Source organism: Marmota monax, unplaced genomic scaffold, assembly GCF_021218885.2.
Source record: "Marmota monax isolate L192 unplaced genomic scaffold, Marmota_monax_Labrador192_F-V1.1 WCK01_AAM20220418_F8-fsc00026, whole genome shotgun sequence".
Lineage (NCBI taxonomy): Eukaryota > Metazoa > Chordata > Mammalia > Rodentia > Sciuridae > Marmota > Marmota monax.
In genome coordinates, this window is record NW_026693108.1 from 8,812,255 (window position 1) to 8,822,052 (window position 9,798).

General features: G+C 46.7%; 1 protein-coding gene across 1 annotated transcript; it reads left to right on the forward strand.

Moving 5' to 3' along the window:
- The first annotated feature begins 1,112 nt into the window (after positions 1-1,112).
- Mettl21c (methyltransferase 21C, AARS1 lysine) lies at positions 1,113-9,596 on the forward strand. The gene is made up of 4 exons (XM_046454783.2): positions 1,113-1,496; positions 4,384-4,535; positions 8,352-8,469; positions 8,987-9,596. The coding sequence occupies exons 1-4, from the start codon at positions 1,370-1,372 to the stop codon at positions 9,379-9,381; spliced, it is 792 nt and encodes a 263-aa protein (XP_046310739.1). The 5' UTR covers positions 1,113-1,369; the 3' UTR covers positions 9,382-9,596.
- Positions 9,597-9,798: the final 202 nt, after the last annotated feature.

Below are 9,798 nucleotides of genomic sequence, written 5' to 3' on the forward strand. Positions count from 1 at the left end.
CCTGTCAGGGTGTGGGATGGAATTCCAGATGCTGCACAGGGCTGGGGTCCTTCTCTGTGTGCCTGTTCACTGGTCAACTCCTCACCTTAATAGCTGGCTCGGTAGTCATGGGTGGGTTGGGTGTCTGGTTGCCATCCTCTACTGGCTGAGACAATAGGATACAGCAGCGTGTGTAGAATAAACCCAGATGGTAAAAATGGGTAAGGAAAAGCATTTATGTTTTGTGGGAAAGACCAGGGCTGTCACTGTCACAGCATGGAGGCCAGCCAAGTGTTGCAAGTAATTTCAGGGCAAACGAGACAAGGAACACTAAGGCTGAACCCAGGCAGCTTGGGCTGCGCTGACTGGTGGGCACCAGGCAGGGTCTGCAGATGGGCTCCTGCTCTGCCTCAGGGCCCTGTCACTGGCCACCTGCAGCTGCTCTTGGGCTGCTTTTCAATTTCTCCCTGTCTGGATTCCCCACCTGAGACAGGATGTAACAACAGTGCCTGATTCAGGGGGTTGTTGAGAAGGTACACACAGAGCACTACAGCCCTGTGCTGGGCAGTGGTGAGCACGGTGGTCCTCAGGCTGCCTTGGGCATTTCTGCGTTGATGCCATAGCCAGGTCTCCTGTGCCCAGGCAGGCGGAGTTCTCAGTGGTTTACAATCACTTTGGCTCTTCTGTCTCTCACCATTGCCCCATGAGCAGGGCAGATGCTGTCATCCCCTTTCTGCTGGTGAGGAAATGGGTGCTGAGGGGATTAGGTGGCTTGCCAAGTGTGAAGAGTGGGGAGCCAGGCCAGGTTCCTGGCTTGCAGCCCAGTGCTCTCTACCGTCTTCCAGCGGAGCCTCAGATGAAAGTAGAGCAGCCTGGCGCTTGCTCCAAACCCTGGCTTGGCTCCTCGGCCATGATGCCATTACCCTTTATTATCCCCAATGGTATGCAAAGCGGGGCAGGTCTTCTTTATTGGAATTCAGATCCAAAAGTTATTGGAAATGCATTTTAGATCCCCAGAACTTAGTGATGTGTTACAACACTGGGTGACACTAGAGAATGGCAAAGGTTGCAAAATAACCAAACCTTGCTCTAGCCCCAAGTGACAGTCTTGTTCCCGGGCTACACCTGCTCTGAGTTTGCGTTTCTCCATGTGTGGACTCGGTTGTGTTTCATGTTCTCTCTGTACCTTGCTCTGCAAAGCCAAATGGCAGTTCCTTGGGTGGCTCCTGGCTCTCCCAGGGAACAAAGCTGAAAAGCAGTCGCTCTTTTCGGCTCAGCACATGCTAAGGCGATAAGCTACACTCTTTGGATCCTTCAGGGAGAGTCAGACTTTCCTTGGGCCAAGTGACATGGGTCTTGTCCAGTTCTTTCCTCCCAGCAGGCTCCAGCTATGGACGTGTGTCTCAGCTCTGCGCAGCAGTCCCTGTGCCTGGGAGAGGCACCGAACTCCCCAGGTGGCTGGTTGGAGGAGGAGGAGGCGGCTCTCCAGGAAGATGGCACCGGGGGACCCCCAGGAGGTAAACTCCTTTTCTTCACTGCCACAGCTTTCCTCAGTTGCTTTCCTAACGATGACATTTTCAAGTTAACTTCGGCCGCAAGAATTTCCATTTCCTTTTAACTCTAAATTCTTACCACAATGAAGCATGGTTGACAACGCCTTTGTGTGTAGACTGAAACATCACCCCGATTTTCTCATTCGCTTTATCAAGTCTGCAACTTTGTTTTATCTTGTATTTAAATCTGAGAGTGCCATATGTTTGTAACAAGAACTTTAAAATATAGTTTGTTCTTTGCCGAAATGCATTCCAGCAGTGTGATGGACCCTTGTCAATCACGGTGCATTTCTCCACTAGGACAGCAGAGTGGCAGTGTAGCTGCATTTCTGGGCACAGCTTCAGAAATACATAAATAACAGACATAAAAATGGTATCATAAGCGCCATTTAAAACACAATCATTTATAGAGTACAAATATGTCTTAACTCTACTAAATGAGCATGTTATTTATTTTTACTGACTCATTTACATAAAAATGCAACTCTACCTTCTCTCTCAGATCTGACCTCTGAACTAGCAGGCTAGCATAGACAAAATAGATGAAAATATTTAAAGTGCTGTAGTCATACAATTTTCTGTGTTTGTAGAACTTCAGGGGGTCTTATGGGAAAACATTTGTAAGCCAGTGTTTCTTAATAATGTTGATCAGAAAAGTACACCGTTAAGCTCATTCTTTGTCAGTTTACTTACTTGTGAAGGGATGAGCTATGCAAAATCAATCCACCAACTTTTCCTACAGTTCTGAGAGAAAGATAAGTCCCCAACAGGCCGTCCTTGGGAGGAAGGGAGGAAGGTGCACCTGAGCAGAGGGCAGGGGCGCAGGGGCTGGCAGGTGCTGGCTGCTGTCAGTCTCCCACCCCAGCGGCATGCTGGAGATGGCATTGAATTTCAGGAATTCTGGTTGCGGAACATGCCATATTAAAATTTAGAATATATAGACTTAGAATTCAATAGATTATATTAAAGGCAATTGTCTATTAAGAAGCCAAAACAATAAATGCTCAAAGCTCCTCAGCAGTTACTTTACTCCAGTTCACTCTCAGCCATGCTCTTGAGGTGGTTTCTGGGGGCTGGTCTGTGTGCAGGCAATATCGCTGGGCAGTGTGTGGCTGCCTGTATTTCCCCTCAAGTGGCAGAAGTTGGGACTCGCCACGGTGGGAGTATTTGCACCAGGGCCTTTGCCAGACACTACAAATCAGGGCTTTTTCCGTCTCTCACAAGTGGCTGCTCCACCTGCTTCAGCACAGGCGGCCTGTCCTGGCTTCTGCCTCTCAGCCCGTGGGTGAGGAGCTGGCCCTCCTGGGTCACTCAGAAGTGCCGGGCTGGTTTTGTTCAGTGTGCATCGCCTCCTATGACAGAGGCAAGTGAAGGCCGAAAGTCTCCTCCTTACCTGGCAGCCTCTGACCACCCCTGACAGGAGGGCATGTGACAGCAAAGAGCCCAGTCTCAGGCCACATTGGCTATTTATTGCCAGGCACCTACCAGCTCAGGGAAGCTCACCTTTTTGAGATTCCTCTTCCAAGTGGCAGAACACACAAAGGAGAGCCATGACCATGAGCAACACTGGGCAGAGCTCAGGGCATTCTCTGCTCATTTTCAAACGACTCACTTCACCCGTGTTCAAGGATCATCTCCTAAGATACTGCAAATGATACTTCAGTAAAGTACAATGGAAAAGGACAAAAAGAAATGAAACCTACATAGACGTTTCTGGGCCCTTTCTTCATAATTATCCTCAACGGACATCATCAACTGGTATTTCTAATGCTCACTCCACATTCCCGTACTGATGGGTCAGCCTCCCAGCATAGAGCCACTCGGGTGCACTCTGAAATCAGTGATGTCGGAAATAGCTGTGGGACCTGCCTGCGAGGGGCGGCCTGCAGATCAGCTTTCTTCCAAGGCTCACTTTCCTGGTATCCACATCTCCCTCTTCCACCTTGAGTGGCTACTTCTGATGAGGGCGCTTCAAATGTTAACCGACAGCTCTTCTCCCAAGCCCACATTTCACTGCTGGTTAAAGATCTTGTATCGTATCCCAGGCAACAAGGCAACTTTCCTGCAGATAAAACCAGTCCCTGGGCTAGGAAACTCCTCCCTGCTAATCCCTTCCCAGCGTCCACAGCCCCCCTCCGCCCCCACCAGGCAGGGTCCCTGAGTGCGCATGCGCTCAGCATCCTCCCTCCTGACACTTATACCCGCGGCTCTTTTACTCTGAAACCTTCTGGGAAACCCTTAACCATCTGCGATTCTGTGATGTCAGCCCCGTCAGGCGCTCTTCCCCTCATTTTATCTGCTATTCGAGAGCTGCTATCGCGGGTCATGGGGGTTAAAGGAGTATTTAAAGCCTTAGTAACTTAATAGCCAGGTCTCATATGACAGCCGCCCCACTCTATGGCCTGTGCCTTTTGAGGGGCAGTTGCGGGAAGGATTTTGGGAGCTCGCGGCAGTCAGCGTGTGGGAATGTTACTTCAGGTCAAGATCTAAAAATAGCCGGGTTCGTGTTCACCTAGATCCTCCTTAATTGCAGAGAGTCTGCTCTCAGGTGCCATTTTCCTGATAATTTCGCTTTCTCCTGACCCAGAACACAGGTTGGGGATGGTCTTCACCTCTTCAGCAGAAGGGAGAAGCCAAGGGCCTCCTTCAGTATTTTGCTGCATGATGAAAAGGTCACATCTGAACCTTGTGTCCCATCCCCTCATAGAACACAGTTTGGTGTTAATTGCAGACACTGGTTGATGGCACTGCCCCACTTGGGGAAAGATTGCTGGTCTCCTCAGTCTTACCCAGTGTAGGTTCACCCCGGATCGATGGAGCACGAAGCCTGTCTTATTTTTGTGCTTCACAGACGCTAACAACATAGAATCGTCTCTTCGTAGCCTCCAGAAATTCGTTCCGACAGATTATGCCAGCTACACTCAGGAGCATTACCAGTTTGCCGGCAAGAAGATCGTCATCCAAGAGTCGATAGAGAGCTATGGAGCCGTGGTGTGGCCAGCGGTGAGCGCATGGTGACGTTTGTGCCCTTAGTCTTTCTGAAGGTGACAGTTTTGTACATCTGTGTTGCTGTGGGCAGGTGGCCACCTACTTCTATCTCTTGTGCTTCTCTAGTTGAGGATGGATTACCTGGTCCCCCAGAGATGCTGGTGGTGTGCTTGGACCCCAAAGAAGCATAGCATTTCCTTCGGAAGCATTGGTTTTGCTTTAAGCGATGTTCCTTAAACAATATTTTTATGTTAAATAAACCTGACCTTATTGGGAAATAGAATGCAGCATGAATACAATTGCTAAGTAAAAAAAAAAAAAAAAAGAATATCAGGAATTTAGAGTTTAGACTTTGCAATAGGCACCTTTGGGTCACACCCACTGGCTCTTGGCCATCCATACCTCCTTGACTTGATGGACATTTTCACAGAAATATTTAGGAGGTATTATTCCACCTGATGTCACCCCTGTGACGGCCCAGCAAGGATGGTGCAAGAATGGAGGAAAACCTGCCATTTTCAAGCTGCAGGGGCCCAGGTGCTCACCTCCAATTGCCTCCATTTCCACATTTGAAACCTGGAGTAGAGGTAATGTCTAGTTCCTGACATGGTTATAACAAATGCAGGGCTACACGTAAGCCTACATTAATTGTAATTATTAATGCAACACTATTCTCACCTCCTGACTAAGGACAAGGGAGTTCAGAAAGCTTCCTTGGCTTGATGATAAAACCATTCTCCTGGGCACACATGGCTCTTTCCACCTAAAGGCTGTCAGCCTGAGCTTAGAAAGGCTCCAGAGCAGAACTTCTCAGCCTTTAGGTTCTGAGTCACACTGAGATCTTATTAAATGCAGACTGTGATTCAGGTGTGGAATGGTGTGAGTGTGTGCATGTCTGTGGTCCTGCATGTCTTAAAAACTCCCCAGTGAGGCACATCTCCTGGTCCAGGATCTCGAGCAGAAGTTCATGACAAGAGGTTCTCAGGAGCTGTCCAGGCAGTCCTGGGAAGTGGTAGCAAGTGAACTGGGAGAAGAGGAGCCAAAGGGTCCCCGGTTTTTAGGGTTCTGCTCCCTTCTAAGCAGAACCTTATTCATGAGTATGATTCTCTTCAAACAAAGGCTTTCTTTTGCTTTAATAAGTTTGATAATACCTAATGCCTTCCGAAGCTTCCTATTCTAATGCATTTAGCAAATAGACAACCAGAGCGGTGGTAACAGATTAGGAATGGAAACGGCACATTTGTCCACTCAGTTGTTTTACGCTAAGGCCTCAGCCATTTATGCACCCAAACCCACCTCTCTTGGGATCCCCTGAAAGCTTTAGGAGAATCGCATGTCAAGTGGGAAGACCCTCTGGGTGCCTGCAGGGGCGGAATCTGTGAAGGAGCTCCTTTTAGAGTTTGCTCACAGGGCTAAGAGGGATGGATGTTTGTCATGTCAAAAGTTGTAGCTGTTCCTGAGAAGGCTTTTATCTCCAGATGACCCCTGACTGGGGCCAGACCCTCCTGGAGGACAGGGCAGCATGTGTCCTCTGGCCATGCCAGTGACACTCTCCTTTTATTGAATGCCCTCACAGAAAAACTCAACTCCTTCCTCAAAACTCCCCTTCTCAACTCTGAGTGCCTTGCCAAGTGCTGCAGGTTGGTGCTATTTGACACCATTGTCTCACCAGGTGGCCTCACCTGGAGTGCCCCGCCCCCTCATCTTTCCACACTTGGCTCACCTCTCCCTGGCACCCAGAATGCAGCCCTGACTCCCAGCAGCCTCTATCATGTGCTGCCCCCAACCTGGTATATATCTATCTCCCTGAAATCATTGCAATTAGTTTATAATTGGTTTGCTTACCTCTAGCTCTGCCACCAAATACCTTGGCAGTAGAGAAAAAGGTGATATTCATATTTGCATGTGTCCATTCCCTATGCACACATGAGGATGAAGTAAAGTGACTTATGGGGTAAAATCTGCAGTACTAGCCTTGTTACTGGCAATCATAAGTGGCAGGTCTGGAATCACCCTGCCCAACCTAGACTAGAACCTGGAGTCCAGAGGCAGAAGAGCATATCTATATCTGGGGCCAAAACATAAAAACCAATTATAGAGCTCAATAGTTTTTCATCTCAATGTTCCTTCCCCAGCGCTAGGCTACTTAAATAACTTTCTTATGCACAGTTGTTCTTGTTCTCTCTAGCCCAGGGCATTGCTAGTGGACACTTCCTTTACATAAATAAAGCCTGGAGAAGCAATGCAAATCGAACATTCATTTTCTCTTTCCAGAAATGTCAGGACGGGGCTGGGGATGTGGCTCAAGCAGTGGCACGCTCGCCTGGCACGCGTGCGGCCCGGGTTTGATCCTCAGCACCACATACAAACAGGGATGTTGTGTCCGCTGAAAACTGAAAAATAAATATTAAAAATTAAAAAAAAAAACCCAGAAATGTCAGGACAAGGTAGAGACAGAATAGAATGAATAAAGGAGAGAGATGGTTGGTTTCATGTATAATGAACAACTTGTCCATACTCAGAGTGTGGTCAGCAGGCCAGCAGGCTGGCTTCACTGGGAGCTTCTCTAGACATGCGGAATTTTGAGACAGAGCTACAAGAGAAGGATCTGCATCTTTAATAAGCTACCCCGGGGCATTTGTTGGCACACTAAAGTTTGAGAAGCACTGTTCTTTTTTTTTTTTAAATCCTTATTTGTTATATATAACAGTGGAATGCATTACAATTCATATTATACATATAGAGCACAATTTTTCATATCGCTGGTTGTACACAAAGTATATTTACACCATTCACATCTTTTTAAATGTACTTAGGGTAATGATGTCCATCTCATCCCACCATCTTTTATACCCCTATGCCCCCTTCCCTCCCCTCCCATCCCTTTACCTTATCTAGAGTTGATCTAATCCTCCCATGTTCCCTCTCCCAACCCCACTATGAATCAGCCTCCTTATATCTGATAAAACATTTGGCATTTGTTTTTTTGGAATTGGCTAATTTCAATATTATCCAACTCCATCCATTTACCTGCAAATGCCATGATTTTATTCTCTTTTAATGCTGAATAATATTCCATTGTGTATATATGCCACATTTTCTTTATCCATTCATCTACTGAGGGGCATCTAGGTTGGTTCCACAGTTTAGCTATTGTGAACTGTGCTGCTGTAAACATTGATGTGGCTGTATCCCTGTAAGTATGCTGTTTTTAAGCCTTCTATACTTTGGGTATAGACCGAGGAGAGGGATATCTGGGTCAAATGGTGGTTCCATTCCCAGTTTTCCAAGGAATCTCCATCTTGGAGAAGCGCTGTTCTGATAGTCTGTTTCTTTGATGAACCATTTAAGAAAACAAGAACCCAAGAAACTACCCAGTTGTCCAAGATAGCACAGTCCTAACGAAGCTGAATTTTGATTGATTGGGAAGAGAAGTTTTCAAGTTTATACAACACTCTAAATGCAGCTGCAGGCCCAAAATGATGAAATCAGGGGAAGAAGTCGCTGTTTAGCTACATCTCCCCAATTTGTAAGAGCTGAGCTAATCTACAGATCTCCACCCCCTGCTTTTTTTTTGGGAGGGGGGAATTGGTCATAGCTAGTATAGTCAATTTAATGAATTTGTTTCTCCAGTTTGTGACATGCAATTTATTATAACTTTTATGTTCCAGGGGTCTAAATATGGCATTGAATGAGATTTTGGTTCTTTTGAACCCTTCAATAAATAGAAAATAATGTCTTTCAGTCTTTAACTCTGAGGGTAGAGGGGTTGCTCCTGGTGTCCAGTGTTCCAGTTCTCAGGTGAAAGTCCTGGTTGTTCCTGTGTTTTAGGCTACAGCTTTGTGCCAGTATTTGGAAGAACATCAAGAGGAGTTGAATCTCCAAGATGCCAAAATCCTGGAAATTGGTGCTGGACCAGGCCTTGTTTCCATCGTGGCCAGTATTCTAGGTTTGTTCCTTCCTTTCTTCCTGATTGTGTTGTAAAAGACCTTCACGGTGACAATGACAGAGTGCTTTTTGTGTGCCAGGCAGGCTGTGGTAGGAGCTTGGCCACAATTTCACTCACTGTATCTCCCCAAAATGCCATGCGCCAGGAATCGTGACTGTCACCTGCAGAGATGACCGAGTCCTGGAGAGGCTGAGCAACTCCTCGAGCTCACCTTGTTTTCAAAGTGACTAAGTTGAGAGTCCAGAGGTGACTCTGAGCCCTGGAGGTCTTCACCTCAGGAGTGGGGTGGAGGGTTTGCAGTTACTGACATCTGGGGGCGGGGGAGGGATAGACTGGGGAGCCTACTAATCACCTTGCTGTGTTCAGAATGGGCCCACACACAAGAAAGAACTGTCCAGCCTGAGCTATGGCAAGCGCAGGCCGAGGGGCCTGGTTCTCTTATGATCTCCCGGAGTGTATCAGTACTCTGGCCGCCCGAAAGTTTCCAGGTGATTGTTACCATCTCTCTCTCATTTAGGAGCTCAAGTCACAGCAACGGATTTACCTGATGTCCTGGGAAACCTTCAGTACAATCTCTTAAAAAATACCCTGAAATGCACAGCACATCTGCCTGAAGTGAAGGAACTGGTGTGGGGGCAAGACCTGGAGCAGAACTTCCCCAGGGCAGCCCTGCATTACGACTATGTCTTGGCCTCTGACGTGGTGTACCACCATTACTTCCTGGACAAGCTGCTCCTCACCATGGTGCACCTTTCCCAGCAGGGGACCGTGGTACTTTGGGCAAACAAGTTCAGGTTCAGCACAGATTATGAATTCTTAGATAAATTCAAGCAGGTTTTTGATACGACTCTCTTAGCTGAATATCCAGAGTCAACAGTCAAACTTTTTAAGGGGACATTAAAATGGGACTAAATAAAACAACTTGTCTTTCAAAATGTGTCTCTTTTGAATCATGTTAGAAGTGGCACAGGCAATCGGATTCACAACTCGTGAACTTACAAGATGTAACTTAATACTAAAGCAACTTTAAATATATTTCAGATTATTTGAATAATAAAGTATCTACAGAGAAAAACATAACATGAAAGTAATTTTGTTGACTTGCAAGAGTCTCAGTTTGTGTTCAACGGGTCTGACACGAGTAAGTTAATGAACAAAGGGATTTCTCCCTTGTTTCTGCTGTTGAGCTCAGGTTTTGCACTTGTCAACATACTTTTTCACATGCTTTTTGACACTGAGCTTGAAAAGGTCATTATAACAGTTTGAAGAAACTACTCATACAGATTTTAACTGTAGCAAAGGGAAAGAATTTTGAGTGATAGAAAATGT

Excerpts from the sequence above, each read along its gene's own strand:
- Mettl21c (XM_046454783.2), top strand. The coding sequence starts at position 1,370 with ATGGACGTGTGTCTCAGCTCTGCGCAGCAGTCCCTGTGCCTGGGAGAG. Across the intron at positions 4,536-8,351 it reads GAGCCGTGGTGTGGCCAGCG|GCTACAGCTTTGTGCCAGTA; the intron begins GTGAGCGCATGG and ends CCTGTGTTTTAG. Across the intron at positions 8,470-8,986 it reads CATCGTGGCCAGTATTCTAG|GAGCTCAAGTCACAGCAACG; the intron begins GTTTGTTCCTTC and ends TCTCTCATTTAG.